This window comes from Sinohyriopsis cumingii, chromosome 5, assembly GCF_028554795.1.
Source record: "Sinohyriopsis cumingii isolate HCF-2022 chromosome 5, ASM2855479v2, whole genome shotgun sequence".
In the NCBI taxonomy this organism is placed as follows: Eukaryota; Metazoa; Mollusca; class Bivalvia; order Unionida; family Unionidae; genus Sinohyriopsis; species Sinohyriopsis cumingii.
Genome location: NC_142965.1, coordinates 13002214 through 13019531, shown reverse-complemented (window position 1 = coordinate 13019531; position 17318 = coordinate 13002214). Strand labels below are relative to the sequence as shown.

Sequence of the window (17318 nt, the reverse complement as noted above, 5' to 3'; positions counted from 1 at the left end):
CCCAAAGGCAAAGATAGCAGGGAAACTTGGTAAACCGCCGTGGAGACCCATCAGGAATGACACCATTTTGAAGTCTCGTATGACCTCCCAGCCGTACTCAACATACTTCAAGGCGTCCAGGAAGGTCTTAATGCTGTTGTAATCCTCTTTGAGGTACCTGTAGTGAGCCAGGGAAAGAGACGAATAATTGTTCCTATTCAGGAGAAGCACGGCTTTGAGGCTCCTGGATGAGCTGTCAATGAAGAGGATACACTCGTTCGTGTTACAGACGATTCTGATTACCTCGAACCGACTGGTCACATTGTGGCAGATGTTTAGCCCATCTTGACGGGCGAAGAAACTGGAAAAAGCTTGGTGACGCTTCCTCTGATCTTCGACTTGTACACTTCCATCCATAAAGTTCCACTATTAGAGCCTATACATCAAAAGCTCGGCATTTGATTTGGTGAGACCAAGATCTCTGATCAAGTAGTTATCTTTTTGGTTAGGGTAGTATGGGTTTCTTTCCTCAGCTCCATCTCTGAAATTGTCCTCTGGATCTACAACGTCTTCCTCGCTCAATGACTTGCTGCTCTCTTCTAAAGACGGTTGCTCTCTCTCCGGAAGAGTGGCTACGTGGAGCTCAGAGCAGTGTGGCACCGGGGCGATGGATTAAGGAAGGTCCGGATACGTGTTAGTAGGTGCATTCTTACCAGTCTCACGTTTGGAAGGGTCCACTATGCAGAAGTAGCAGTTGCTTGAGTGGTCAGTGGGTTCACGCCAAATTCATGGGATAGCGAACTTCAACGTTCTCTATTCCCCTCTGTAAAGTCTTATAAAGATACTTGTATTTCACCTATGACTAATGTGCAAGAGATTCTCGCAACATTTTCATATATGATATATGCTTCAATAACATTTTATAAAATAAAATTCTGATCAACAGTTGTCGATCTTACCTTCCAAAGTTTGTTTGCAGTGCCTACAAGTGAAATGAGGTGCCCAGGGTTTGTCTTGATCCGAAATATGCCTTGTAGGCCTCACACAGCTTAGCAGATGCTTCCACGGAGTACTTCATCGCTCTTGTCTTGATACATTAGCCGCAGACATAGCAAAATGCGTCTGCCGGATGTTTGCAGTCTCTTGATGCCATCTCAGAAAACTGCAGACATGTATCCACGTGGGCAGCTGGAACTAAACTGAACTGGTGGGCTTCAGGCCGCAGTATTTATATTACTATTTATATTACTGGAAAGTTCTATAAAGTTCTAGAAGTTACTCCAATTTTACTCAGCACTCAATCTATCTGGAATGTTCTGGAAAATAGGTAAATTTAATAACATCACTGTCCTGGTCACAAAAGCAAAGTTTGTGGGGAATAATATCCATTCTCTATACGTTTTAGGCATAAACAATTACGAAATAACACTGACTACCCACGAACGAAAATTGCGTTATATAGTGTATAATCAATGAACAAGCTAAGATAAATGTGGTACTTGTTTCTACCTGCTAGATAATGATGATGATGATAATGATAATGATTATTATTATTATTATCATCACAGATTTAGCTTACGACTGGATAACAGGAGCTATATACTGGTTTGAATGGGATACTAATGGAGGAGTTTGCTACAAGAAAACCGGACAAGATTTAACACGAGAAATTACAAGCACTAAAACAAAACCAATTACCATGACATTTGATCCCTATAATCAGTAAGTTCACATAAATAAACATGATGCTAAAATACTACTGGAAATACGCATGCGATTAAATTGGGTAAATTCAAACTTTAATGTGTGTGATATGCATTTTGAACGTTGCTTTAACAATTTTTCTATAATATTGCTACGTTCTCTGCAGTGTGTGTATGTGCATGTGTGCGTGTTGGATTTTTAACTTAGCTTTAATAATGTTTCAGTCATGACACTACGATGTCTGCAGTGTGGAAGTTTATAGTGATGTCTAGCACTGGGACATCATGCCGCAGACATGTAGCATACTGTCCCACCCAGTCACATTATCCTGACATCAGACCGATGAGAAATAACACTAACCTCTTAATGCTGAACGCTAAGCGTGGCAGCTGTTAGCACCATTTTTACAAGTCTTTGGTATGACTCAGCCGGGGTTCGAACCCGCGACCTCCCGGCATTCGGGACGGATGCTCTAACCACCGGAGTTGAATGTTTAGATAGAGGTTTACCAAAATGGATCATTTAGCAAGAAAGTACTAAAAAAATTTACCGTTTCTGACATCTTGCTTGCAAAAAGTAATTACATGCTTCAACAATATACATTTTTCATGGCGTTTTTACTTTCGGATATATATATATATATATATATATATATATATATATATATATATATATATATATATATAATGCCAAGAAATATTAACAATTAATGAGTGGATACCGCCCTGACAATATTGTAAATATGAACATGGATGACAAGACTTTGACAGCTGACAGCACAGTTTGGCTCAGCCGTTCATCATGGAGACCTGTGGCCTTTTTGGCTTTTCAAATGTGGTTCGCAATTCAGATTTCAATTTTCAAGGGGCCATTGAATATGTTTCAAATATGCAATATCGATTGCAACAACGAAAAATGCATAGAGAGAAGTATTATGTGCAAGTTATTCTAAATAAAACCTCACTGAATCACTGAATTGTTATAATTTTGTAAATTCACTTTCTACGATTTTTTGTCACAGGCGACTGTTTTGGATGGGTCTAGATTATGTGGATTCTAGATTCAGGCTCTACACTAGAGGAGCAGATGGTAAAAGAGTTAATACCACCTCTCCCATTATAAGCACACCCACAGACTTAGAATATGATTGGTCAACAGACAGGTACGTTTAACAGGATTTTCGGAATGTTCTTTAACTCATTCCATTGCATATATATTTACTGACGATGCTCATTACATTATAATTCAAGCATATCATACAGGAAGAATATTAACAGTCAACTGTATTTATTTTAAGGGGGCTTCGTACGGAACATAGATATTCAATACATACAACTCTTTATCCAAAATTTTGTCAACAACAAAAAAAGAAGAAAAATAGAATCGAACACAACTATTTAAGCTATTCAAAGACTTATGGGGAGACAGTTTCTTTATGCATTTTAGTATAGAAAAGAAAAAAAAATACAAGCAAAAATAACACTAAAATTCAATTTCTTATTTTTCATATTTGCCACTGATAGTCAAAAAAAAGACTTTTAGACCATTTGAAAAAATTCACACTTAAAACTATATAAACGAATTATTGCGCCAGTTTAGAAATTTTCAACCATCGACATATTATTTTAAGTACTACATAGGTTTTGCAGTAAAATGAAGTTTTCACCCTTTTTCTTAGTGCATAAGGAAACATTGGCATATACCAAAACTAATACAATATCCATCCATAATAAGTGTTCCTAACGTTTTGTTTTAATATTTTAGATTATTTTGGACTGATGAAGGGTACGTGGGCCAGATGAATTCTGATGGAACTAATGAGAAAAAAACAGGCCTAAATATAACTAGAACATACCATTGTCTTACAGTTTTCAAGGTAATAGAGAAATTCACTCAAAAATGCACTAAGCTGAGATATAATCAAGTCATGCATGACAACGCTAATAGTTTGCAATTTGTTACGACTCTGGGTCTCAAATTATGCACAGAAAGAAGCGAAACCAAGACGTTTAGTAAAATCAACAAATAACGTTTTTCCCTATAATGCGAAATGAACATTCAAAAGACACAATATTGTGAATTATATGTCAAATAGTGCTAAATGTCGTGTTCAAAGTACAAATGGATAGAATGTTCCGAGTGAATCCCAGAAGTCTTGAATGTCCTGATGTACCAATAGTCTTCAATGTCACGATGTACAAATATGATGCAATCCAGAACGTCTTTGACTGAGTTCTAAATAATCCCAAAGTAGTGTTATGTCCAAAACGTCAACGAGCATTTTGTAATACTAATGAACATTTAATAAATTATACTTTAACACATCTGTAAATGATTCCTAAGAATGATCATAAAACAGATGTGAATAATTGTTTACCAAAACCTCTATATATATACAAATGGTCGCTTGACCAATGGAGCGAAGTAGCGTTAAATGTCAGTGTTGTATAGTTCCCTAAATAACGAAGCCAAATTTCTGGGAGAAACGAAAGCCTCTAACTATGTGTGAGAAAAAAAAAATTTGCATCACTTTTAAATATTTATTCTGTAAAACAACCACATGCAAGCATTTCCACCCACATGTTAATGAAAGCTACAAATACTACTACTACTACTACTACTACTACTACTAATAATAATAATAATAATAATAATAATAATAAAGAACAGCAATATGCATAATACATCAAACAAAAGTAAGAAATATGCCAACTGAAAACAAAGATATATTATGTAAATGTTAACCAACAAACACAAACGCCAGGCACAGAGAACATGTGTGGCGATATGATGTGTGCAAACAGATTATCATAAACGAAACCGATAAAGTAGAAGGGTGAACCTACAATAATTATTTTAAAAATTTCGAATTCATCGTTCATTGATGGCACGGAATTATACTGCATTGAATTAAATAGATTTTCAGAGAGGTGATTGAAACAGTTCACGAGTTTAAACTTAATGGAGCTACCTCGATATCAAGAAATAGTGCACTGTAGTTACAGGCTTTAAGACTTCTTTATTAAGATCTTGAAATTTCAGCAAATAATACTCAAACGTGTCCATAAATTTAACTAAAGAAAAAATAGGCAAAACAGAAAAAATAGTTGACTGCTCAATCTTCATATACATTTAACAAACAGTCGAACAGAGATTTCCTTACAAATGATATGTAAGACAAGCGGATGGTCATTGGCAAACCATCATAGACCACTTATAATCACGTGACAATAATATATTTTGACAGTGATGCGCGTTTTCTGGAATTTGCGAATGTGCTGAATTAGTCCCAATTTACTGAATATTGAATCCTAATTTATTGCTATGAGTTGAAGGGGTTATCATTAGATCAACTAGAAGCTCTTTTAGTCGAACTAAAACTATATCTTTCACAGAATGGTTTTGAATGTTCAGCACTTGCGGCAAAAACGCACTGTGAACTACACCTCCAAAATAATACAGCGTAAATGCTCTCACTGAACTCAGTAACCTGCTAAGTGTATGTGAGCAACTAGAAGAGGAAATTAATATACTTAGAGAAAACAAATTCTGCAGGACAAGGTTGATTACTTAGAGGAGCAGTTCCATCGGATAAATTTAATATTGCTTTGAGTCAAGACTCAAACTTGTGGTTAGGTTGTGGAACCACTATTAAAGATTACGTCAAACACAGAAGTGAGATGGATCAAGATCATGACCAATATTGAGAAGTAATCCGTTTCCACATCTTTGTAAAAAGACGCTGAAAATTATTGGTAGCACTAGATCTGGATCAGCTCAAAAGGTGGATATGATTACTCTACTGAGTGAAGAATGTTATCACTTTATCTGACCGATGCAAATGTTCATAACATAACACCAGCATGAAATATAATAAACTGATCACAGAGATTGTTCCATTCCTGTAAGGCGAGGACGATCAGCCTAAGTACATTCATCTGCTGCATGTATTACATGATATTCCAGGCAAATTTTATACCTCGAAAAGCAGGTGTTAAACTTGGATTATTTGATATCCAAGAATGGTTTAAGGTGGGTTGGTTCTAATTCCACTGTAACATGATTATGACTTGGCGTGCAGCCTGTGTTGGTGACTCGCACAGATAATTCACTGACGGAATCCTGAATTTTAAACAAACTTAACTTCAGTCATATTCAGTAAAACCAACATTCCCATATCCATTGAGAATTTTGAGGGGCGTATGAAATCCGAATATGCTATTGAAATACAAATTGTATATGGCCGTATGATGTTTTTGCATTCTGTGAAACATGGAACAAACATGAAACAAACATTCTGCTGATTTTGGAAGTATTTTACACGGTTGTGAAAACAATAATTATGTAAAAAGCAAACGATCTGAAAAAGATTGATATTTTAGAAGTGTGACGGCTTTTATACGACCTTTTTATTATAGGAATGGTTACAATTTGTTTGCTTGTGTAGCTTTTCCATTTATAGTGTAAATGTTGAGTTTGAAAAATATTTTTGAGCTCTGTTCACTTTCGGACTAGAAGGGCTACCCATTCACAAAGATAACGCAAATGATATTGAGCTTTACGAAGCAAAACTAATACTATTCATATCCAGATGCCGAATTCACGTTGTCGAGGGATGTTAATAGCTACTTTGGGGTACGACAAATAAGATTCTTTCATTTGGCATAGACTTTATATTTGCTAGACTATTTTAACCTTTCAAGAAAGTGTAAAGACAAAACAGTAAATAGAACTTTAGTTATTATTCGTAGTTTTCATGAGAATAAGATGGAAAATTGACAATAAAGTTTCAACCGTTGCAGATGATTTGAAATCAGTATTTCCATACATAGCAAATTAAGGTGGATCTAGATGAGAATCAATGCAATGCGCACAAATATAAGAACTGACCTTAATTCGTCGTGATGACCTATCTTGCAAAGATGTTGATAAAGACAAAGAAGGCTAGTTCATATAATTCAAGTGGATTTAAATAAAACATATATATTTACTGATGTGTTTAAAAATGTTTTGTAGCAGCCTAAATATGCAATTTTTGAATTTGTTTTTGTTGAATCCTTCTTTAATACAGCACACATGTGTCACCTGTAAGTTTAAACCATGAACATCTTTATTTTCCCATAAATCCAGGTTTGCCGACTAAAGTAGTGAAATGAGACGAGTTATAATGTATGTCAATCGTATATTGAAAATATGTAGCATATATTTTAGCCACAACGCAGTTCATCTTGTACCTTGCCTACCCCTTGGATAGTATTCTTTGTATTTTTACATTGAATTGGGGGCTTTATAGCCGCCTGTTTCTTAGGTTAAATCAGCCAAAAAAATGTACGCTGTAGAAATTTCTACCCATATCCTTAAAACAAATTTCATATCATTTTTTTTCCTCTAATTCAGATTCGTTCAATTCATGTAAACGTTGGACTGTTGAAAATATAGCTTCGAATTGTGTTTAAAATTACAACATTTAGTAACAGTAAACATCTTCAGAACATTTATTTTAATTACAGAACTACACAATAATCGGCTACAGCGTACGAAACCATCCGACTGAAGCAGCATTGACTGTCGTGATGGAAGGGGAACATTTGATGCCGATTAATTTTCAGTTACCGATCACGACGAGGGTTGATGACGTCAAAGTTTTTGCTGATAGTCAGCAAATAATTAAAATAGGTATATATATATATATATATATATATATATATATATATATATATATATATATATATATAAAGAATACAAATCGTATGGCAAATAACAATCCTTTCAAGTGCACTGAACCCAGCTAGGGATCACGTGTATCAGGGATTGATTAAGATAAATGCAATAAACTGACAACGAACAGTACGAAAGTAGTATCTAATTAACATGATCTCTTTGACTTTTCAATAAGTCTTTTTCAAAGGCAAATACAAAACATAGACAAGACAAACAAATAAAACAGAAAAACGGTTATGTTTGCAAAACTTTACATGGCTCTTTCTACAAGAATTAAACCTTTAACTTTATTATGTTTCAACTAGTTTATTTCAACTTGTTGCTAAGACTGGAAAATATTTTCTTGACCTAGAAATCGATGAGCCATAACGACATCTGTTATTTTATGTAAATTTATGTAAGCGCAAATTATATTCCAGATATTTCATTGTTATAGTAGTCAGTATAGGCTATGAAACAAATTTAGAGAATTGTTTAAAAGAAAATGTATCGGCTGGAAAAGGTAATTTTATTTGTGCTTGGCTGTCTTTTTCTAGTCATCTTGGTTTAAACCGCTTGGTTTAAATGTTCGAAGGCGGCGTATCCAGTAAGATTTCTTTTCTTTCCTGGTTTGGGAACTCAAGTTGGGGTTGTGAGCAATTGCAGTAAGTTTTATATCATTGAAAGTGTTGCCAGGGGAGGAGAAGTGTTCTGCGACCGGGCTTCTGTACAGCTTCTTTGTCATCCAATCAGCTCTATGAAGGTTGATCCTTTTCTGTAGCTTTTCAGTTTCTCCGACATATTTAAGGATACAGATCTTACATGTGATGAGATAAATGACATTCTCTGTTTTGCACGTTTTGTTTGGACCATATATGTTTAGTTTTTCTCTAGTCAATGTACTAGAAAATGCCCTGATCTGTATCATATGTTGACAGGTTTTGCACCTATTATCGCCACAGGGGCCAGACTGACTAGGATGGTCTTGATTAGTGATTGGCTTTAGATTCGTCCTGACTAGAATGTCGTTAAGGTTTTTTGGTTTCCGGTAGGCTAGTACAGGTTTGTTAGCGAGGATTAACTTTAGGGCATCCGACGATTGCACTATAGACCAGTGTTTCGCGATGATTTTACCTACTTTGGGGTTGTCTGGATGGTAGGTTAGGATAAATGGTATCCTATCAGCCTTTTACTTCTTTCCATATTTTAGCAGTAAATCGCGGTTTGTTTGTTTAGCCTTTTGGCTTGCCTCCGTAATCAGGTCTTTGTCGTAGCCTCGGTAAATTAAATGTTTAGATATCTCTTCAGACCATTTTAGGAATGTTTCATCGTCGGAGCAAATTACTGCATTACAAAACACTGCATTAAGAACATCTCATATAGCTAGGCACTGAGGATACGCAGAATTTGTTCCGACGATGAAACATTCCTATAACACTGAACACAGCAAATGATTTTGCCTCAAAATCTTATAGCATGAATGATAACATCTTCATAATTCATATTCTTGTTTGGTATCTTATTTTGCTAAGCTTTGATCCACTTGGAATGTTACTTTAGATAAGTAACTCGATTATTTTTTACATTTCCAAATGACATAGAAATGTCTTGAATCATGTATGTATTTAATGGTTCATGCATTGTTCAAATATACCTTAAAATGTAATGAAACTTTGGTTTGTAAAACAATTTGCGATTTCTTATCACAAAGAAGAGACCATTCGTCTTTTTCCTCTCACTGTGCTCTGAACATTACAAATGATCATATTTCTGCAGGTTATATAGTCATATATTAACAAGTTTCGTTTTTAGTCGCCTTGGAACCCCCTTTAGTCTAACAACTCTTTGTCTGGTCATATATTCCTTAATACGTCATTCCGATTTGCCAGACTGAGTTAATTTACTTTTTTCAATATTAGAAAGAATTAGCAGGGCAATCTTCCTCCAAAACATCTTGGATTTTGCTATGGCTAGACAGGAACCATTCTAAGCGTTTTTCAAATTATTTCATCTAGTTAGAACGTTTATTTGTTGTAAATAATTCATTAAGTGTTAATTCTCACATTAAGTGAATTGGGCTAAAACCTTTGTTGTTGTTTCACAACATAAGTACAAAGTACTTAGAAACTTTTATGATTAGTCTAGTTGAGATCTTATACACATGACCCATTATGTGTTGTAGCACTGTGATAAATTTCCTGCATGTCTAAATATCAGTCTGGGAATACAGATAAATTTAAACTCAGTTGAATATTGCAGTCGGTGTGTACATATTGAGCAAAGAACATTTATCTTATTGTGAAAAGCTATATGTTTCTCACACACTGCTGTAATGATACGCATAACCAGGACAACAAAAGAGTTGAAATCATCGTGAAGACGTATTTATCCAATTTCGTGTTATAACGAAGCGTGCTGTCTGAATGAATATATATATATATATATATATATATATATATATATATATATATATATATATATATTATAAAGAGCCTTGTGAGAAGAATAATGGTGGGTGTGAACAGATTTGCCTCCCGGAGATGAGGACAACTTGCGGTTGTTATGTTGGATATACCCTCAATATGGATGGAAAGACATGTTCGACAGGTAACTTTACACAATATATCATTAGATTTAATGAAAAACGATATTGCGACATTTAACTGTTTTAGAACATTTTGCCTTCAACTTTTACACGGAAATATAAAACATAATCATTAATAAGAGTAGCGCGGATCAATTCTTGCATAACACAAGGACCGTATGAAGGAAATGAAGACAGATATGATGATTTGTAATTTTTTAAACGATTACGAGGTTATTATTATTATTATTATTATTATTCCATCAATAAAATTGTAAATATTTAAGAAATATTTTATGAAAGATGCAATGACATATTTGAAATTATTATTTATCTTATGTCTGAAAGGTATTTATTGGGCAGGCATATTATATTCATTTTGTTCAAGCTGATATTTAATTTACATATTCTTGTATATCTTGACAGGTATCACTCATTAAACATGAAAAATCAGATTTAAAAGTGATTGGCTAACTACCTACTGATTTGACAACGAGACTATTTTTTGGGGAGTTATATGCATCTGTTTTCTTAGACACTTAACCAGTAGTTATGTCAATGTCATAAGGTTGTATTATTTTGAGAAGTAATTATGTTATATGAATACAAACAATTATTTGAACGACGAAGTTTCGTTTAAAACTCTAATGCAGCCGTTACGTGTAAAAAGTCGTATATGCCAAATCATCTGAATAATACAGAATATAGAAAGATATTGGTCCTAAACATCGTTGGATTCCATTAGATCCAGATCATACAGATCCTTCACAATATTATGAACCATGTAATTTCTCCCTCGAACTGAGAAACCCGACCATTTTTGACTTGTGTATGAATTAGTATGATGCTGATCCACGACATCCGTGAGTCAATCAGTGTCAGGCGAAAGCTGGAGAACAAGATTTGACGACGTCACTGTTGTAAACATAAGAAGCCAACAACACACTATGTCGGATTGTCTTCAGCCCATGTTCGCCCTTCAAAGCCATCCTGCTGATAATGAATATTTGCGAATTTTATTTTTATCGAATGCACTCTATTTCTTCTCCGATCCGCTCAAACAACAGCCAAACTTCTCTTCATTCCTTATCAAATCAATTTGTCTGCCTCATGCAAATGTTATTTTTAGATTAGTCATTAACGGACTTTGTCAAATGTATTACATCACTGCTTTTGAAACAATCACGATAAAGGACAGAATTACGAGCAACTTCGTGGCTTAATTTAGGGCTTTAACAGCACAAATAGTTTTATGTTTAGAAACGCCTTACTCGCGCCTTTCTTACTCTTATTGACCTGCAAGCTGATTATTTCACAGAATACTCCTGACATAAATGACTCATAAATAAGGTTCTTCAAAGGCGGAATGTGTAAACTGTTTGTTTGGGCTAAATGAGGTTAGTTGGCGTCCGCTGCATGTAAGCTACGCTTGGTCCACCTTGTGAAAGTAAGCTGTGGTTGGTCTACCTTGAGAAAGTAAGCTTTGCTTGGTCCACCTGTTGAAACTTCGTCATTATACCCTATTAAAGAGGATATAAAACTATTAACCTTGGTTGATCTCTTGGAGAATGTATCTGTTGTCAAATAAGTCAGTGTAGTTTTAAATTAATCAAACTGAGATTAATCATCAAATGTCAATCATTAGTTAGCATCTACTAACGTTAACCATCCAATCAAATATAATGAGGAGCAACTCTCCTTGGTGGCAACTGATTTAAGACCTAGTCTTAGTAAAACATGCATGTTTTCATGGTACAGACTAATCCTTCGGGATCCACTTCTTATTTGCCTTCACTTTCTTTTTTTAAAGAAAATGTTTCAAAGATTTTGTGAAGTGTCCATTTATGTTTCAGTCATAATGGTTAAAGACTTCATTATTGCCATCGATTCCATTGATCACAAAGCATATCAGATCAATACTCACGACAAAAACATACAAACACTCAGCATGTTAGAAGGAAGTACACCATCATCCATTGATTACGACCCCACGAATCAGCGCATAGTTTGGATAGACCAATATGAAAAGAGAATCCAATATTTCCAGATCAGTAGTAAAGACGTTAGAGTGGAAAGGAAGGACGGTAACGAGTTATATTATTTCTTCTTTATTTCTTCCATTAAGATTCACCATATCGTTAAAACATGAAGATGACAAGAATTATTCTTTTCATTTGTATGTTATTTTCGTTTTGTGGATGTACATTGTTTCTCACCCCGATACGAAAAGAAAAAAAGAAGCAGTGAAAACTCATAGTTTGCAAGAATATTCATGAACGTTTTGTCTAATACAAGTATTGCTTGAAAGTTTTAGATATTGTGACTTATTAATTTGACCTGTGCTGAAGAAACAGCAATGTTTTATGCATTTGAACTACAAAAGTAGGAACAATTGTGCCGTCTATTTCCTTAATATAAAGGAGGCGTTACCGCAGTTATATCACACATGATTCGTTGATTATGTGATGACAGCAAAACTCAATAGCAATAATAATGACGGCAACAAGTACTAAAACAACGGTAGAATAATAGCTATACGAATAAACAATTAATTAAATTAAGAAATGGTTTATTTAAAAACAACAGCTTTATAGATGCAACGATTTTGTTTGCAAGTGTGTGCTTGTTTGAAGAGTTGTTTTTATAAGACATTTTCTTGTATCCAGTAAGATTATTTTTCCTTCCTTGTTTAGTAAATCCAGTGGCGGTTGTGGTCAAGTTTAGTTAGATTAGTATCGCCGAAAGTATCTCTACTAGAAATTCTTCTGCGATTGATTAAAATAAATATATTTAAAATAAATGGCAACGAACAGTAAAATTTAGCGCTTATCAAGCATGAACGCCTTCGACTCCCATTTACAGGAAAAGAGTCAAACTGGATAGCGCTTAGGCTAGCCAAAAGCCAGTTTACACTGTTACTTGTCAGCTTATATATAAATATTGATCATTCTTGGCCCAAACAGAACATGAAGAAACGAGAATGTAATTGATCTCATTACAAGTGTATTAGATAAACTGAAAAGCTGCACAAACTGATCAATCTTCTCAGATCTGATAGGATGAGAGAAAAATGGACACAAGACCAAATACTTCTCTTCCGATGACCATACCGTTAGTGAAATAATGCTAATTACTCTTGTCAAAACTTGCACTAATTTTCTGAAATCAGAAATCAATAAAGGAAAGGATAATACTGGACACGCCGTCTACGAATACTGAACTCAAACAGCGTAAACAACGAAGGCTTCAAAACTGCATCTATATATATATATATTCATCAGTTAGGATCCCAATGTTTCATTTAAATACATCGTTTGTTTAGTTCATCATGCTCTCACTCACCCATAATTACTACTGATTTTTTGTGTCGGTCTTCCTTGTATTATTATTAGTTTGTGGTCATTACTATCATTGAAGAAACAATTGGGTGAATGTTTAAAATGTATAAACACGATCTGCAACTCATGCAACTTAAATGAATCTATATGTATCAGTATCAGCATTTTCACTAGTTCCGAGTGGATCTCAGAAACTGGGCAAGTCGAAGGCTCTGTAGCTTTGTCTGGGCTATGCAGTAAACTATGGAGAGGACACCTCATCGTTACGGTTATCCGGAAGAGTACAACATAGTTAGCAGAGTTTGTGGGATATAAGTCCTGCTCGACAGGCGCAGAGTTCGGGTACTACAGGTTGCCTACGACGTTGGTAATAGTCAGGGTCTCCTGCTGACCAGTTATCTTCTGTCACAAAGTTTGGCATTTAACAGCAAGTAAGATACTAACCTGCTTCAGTAATATATGTCACTGAATAACCAATGATCTGCAAGTTACAACGAATTACCTCATAACAGCACTGATTGACCGTGGGCTGCGTAAGCTGAACACTGACATGCAACTCGTCAGGAAACAAGACTAGTTGACAAAAGCCGAATACATAATGACCACTAAACCTTCTACAGGCATGGCAAGAATGCTGACGAATACAGTGAGCATGGCGTGGGTCTTGTTGTCAGAAACCCCTTGATACAGAACATATAGACAGCGGTATCAATGTATGGGTTCAGTATACGTTTTACAGCCATCGGCACCAATCCTCCAACTTTATATGTATCTCCTGAAACAAAGATCGGTTCTGTGACACATTCCATATCGAGCAGGTACCATAGGGCAAGAAGCTGTTTCTCCTCGAGGAAGAATTCGACCAACAAACTTTCCGTGAATATCATGTCTCAGACACCACAGTGTCGTGAAGATCATCCAGGTTGGCTATACATGTATGTTACGCTAACTGTGGGATCGGAAGAAACGTTGCATCATCAACATATTATTTAAGGACAACATTTTCACAAGATGTCTTGTTGCAACATAAGATCCGGCATTCGAATCTTCTCGACCTGATTATCATTATGATACGTGACCTGTCCAGTGTTCTCAATACCTCCACCAATCGCAGTGCAGACAGATTCCGCAGTTGCAGCATAGTGCAGTTCCAAAAGCTACATGGATCTAAATGAAAGCTACATGAAGGCGTACCACGCAGCAATACATGCAGCATGAAAGACCACACGAAATACCTGCAATTCATAGAGACCATTGAGTAGTTCATGCCCGACTACTGTCTAAGAGGAGATATTGAAGCTGGAGAGTCCTGAGCTGTGCTAACTGCGAATCCGACATCAACACGGTGAGTAAAAACAGGACTTCAACAAATTATGATAGTGATAGATGCAAAAATGAAGTCTACCTGCCGAACGCAAAACGCTTCTTGATTTTTAGCCGGCAAAGGATGTAATGCAGGCGACTATTAATCAATGCACAAATCAGTAATGGACCGATCTATATCATGAAATAGAGTCCGGATCGCAGTCATGAAACATTTAAATACCCTGGAACAAATTATCACCGAATCAACCCCCTTGAAGGATGGAGAGTCAATGAATGACAGGGGCAAAGCCGGCGTGATGAGCAATATAAGAATAAACGCGACCTAGATGAACACTGCTACAGCGGTCTCTCACTGCTCGGCATTACAGAGCAAGCGTCACTTTGAGGAGGCTCAAACAACTTGTGATCCGAATGCTTCCGGAGTCATATTGTGGCATCAAAGCAGGCAGATCATCAGTGTATTCGATTTTCTGCCTATAATAATGGCAAGAAAAATACAGAAAGCAGCATACACGCCTCTGCATTAATTTTGCCAACCTCACAAAATCATTTAGTGTAACCAGCAGCAGCAGAGCAGGACTCAACACGTGACAAAGGCGTCCACATGAAAACGATTTCCGAATAAAAATTGTGCAATCTCGCCATCCTGAAAGCTAAGACTTAAATACGGCAAATTCTGAATAGAGAACTTCTGTTCCAAGACGATGTGGTACTAGTCTTCCATGCAGAATGACGGCACCGGAACTATATGGACTATCTCTTTTGGGCATGCTCCATGTTCTCCCTCACTATCAGCACAAATTAATAGGAAATCATTGCCTAACAGGTTCCTCAAACAGTGATAACCTTCAATAAAATTCTCTTGGATGTCAACAGAATCAACACCACTATACTTTAGGAATATTGATGGCACTATTGAACCTCTTTATGTAGTCCAATAACAACTGCGTTGCCAGTTCATCAAACCAATTAGGCGCAGTATCTAGACGAATACTTATATCAGACATAGATAGGAACACTTTTTTATTAATTTAAAGCTTTTTTTGTGTTCATTGTTTGTTCATCTCGGCTATCGACAAAGAGTCGGTTAGAGCCGAAATCTCCTTGGCTAGATCAAGGTAATGTTGTTCCTTGTCATATTTTGGGCAAATATTGCAAGCTGAAAAAATAAATAACTATTGATTTAGATATGTTCAGTCAGGCTTTTAATTAGCGGTGATTGTGAATTAAGAATACTGCGGTTCATTTAATATTTCTAATAAAAATTTTACCTATTCTTGAAAAATTAATGACTTAATACAATTTTGTTTGGTAATGAACGCCTTAAATGGCTGGTAGCATATATATATATATATATATATATATATATATATATATATATATATATATATAAAATATGAAAGTTAGATTATAACTAGACCACCAGATCGCTTAGTATCTCTTCCAGATCAGTCAATTAGAACTTCCTCCATAGTTCTTATGAAAATGTTTGAAGATACATCACTGACCGCCTTACTTTAAGTAATACGTAGCCTAAGACCGCAAGTGTAATATCGTAGCTAGCAACGCACGCATAAAGTCCATTATAAAGCAACCACATCATGCACCACTGCATCTGACTGAGGTTTAGTCGGAATAACGCCAGGTGGAAATAGACTGGTCGAACACTGGTGGATCTCTGCGGAGAAGGAACTTGACGAAGCATTTATTTATAAGAAATTCCGTTTAATGCGAAACCTTAAACCATACCTTTTTCTATCAGCGTGTTAATAAATGAATATTCGTCTTTGCAGTAGAATAGGGCTATCCACAATATCTGCTCGAGAAAATCGCAGACTTTTAAATTGTGCATTTAATCTATGACCACACACTAATGCCGGCATGAGTATTGATATTGCCGAACTGCAGTAATTATAGTAAAATCATAAAGTTGAAAAAGTCTGGTTAATTCATTCAACATTTAAGAGAGGGCAGAAAATTGATCTTCAAGATTATGACCTCCAGGTTTCACCAAAATAGTCGTGTGTTTGTTTGGCCGTGAGCCAACGACATTTGAATGCCATGTTAAGGATTCTGGTAGGGCACATCATGATAAAGTAATTGAATTTGCTTTTAAACGTTAATCCGAGAAGTGCACATGCAAACACGCTCTTTCTTCGGCAGCCAAAAATCAAGCTGCCATGCGTATGTATGTAATCAAAGAACCACTGAGACATACACCGGTCATTGTATATATGCAGTTGATCATCCATCATGCTCGTCCACATTCGTCACTCCATCCTCCGAATTTTAATTAGCATCTCCTAACCAGTGCAGCGCAATGGCTTCAGTTGCCCTTATCTAAATGACAAGGACAAACATATTTTGGTAAATTTCAACAAATTCTATTGATGACAACTCTGCACCATTGATAGTTTCCTTACGAATTGTTGTAACGCCTCTCTCCGCTCCTGATATAGTGCATACCCTTGCACATAGATATTGTCAGGGATGCCTTCGATAGCCACATACACTTTCTTGATGGTGATTAGGTAAACATTATTAGTATCTTGCTTGAAATCAAAGGTTAGAGTAGGCTTCTCAGAAACTATGACAACTGTTTTTATACGTTTCCCTGGCTAGCTGGTTAGCTTAGGTTAATGTTCCAATTTGGCGTTTCTCTTTTTAGCACCACCCTGCGGTGGCAA

The 17318-nt window shown here is 35.8% G+C and overlaps 1 protein-coding gene across 4 annotated transcripts in view; it reads left to right on the top strand.

The window, feature by feature from the left end:
• The window catches only part of LOC149798649 (low-density lipoprotein receptor-related protein 2-like), a 94661-nt gene that overhangs the window by 36000 nt on the left and 41343 nt on the right, over positions 1 to 17318 (top strand). For all 4 annotated transcript variants that reach the window (XR_016421009.1, XM_089957488.1, XM_089957487.1 and 1 more), the window contains 6 exons: positions 1548 to 1701; positions 2705 to 2845; positions 3448 to 3559; positions 7194 to 7359; positions 9874 to 9990; positions 11821 to 12051. Coding sequence is in view for 3 of the 4 variants with exons in the window: in XM_089957488.1 (XP_089813614.1) it covers positions 1548 to 1701; positions 2705 to 2845; positions 3448 to 3559; positions 7194 to 7359; positions 9874 to 9990; positions 11821 to 12051 (921 nt within the window). In the remaining variant the exon portion in view is untranslated. The remainder of the gene's footprint in view (positions 1 to 1547; positions 1702 to 2704; positions 2846 to 3447; positions 3560 to 7193; positions 7360 to 9873; positions 9991 to 11820; positions 12052 to 17318) is intronic.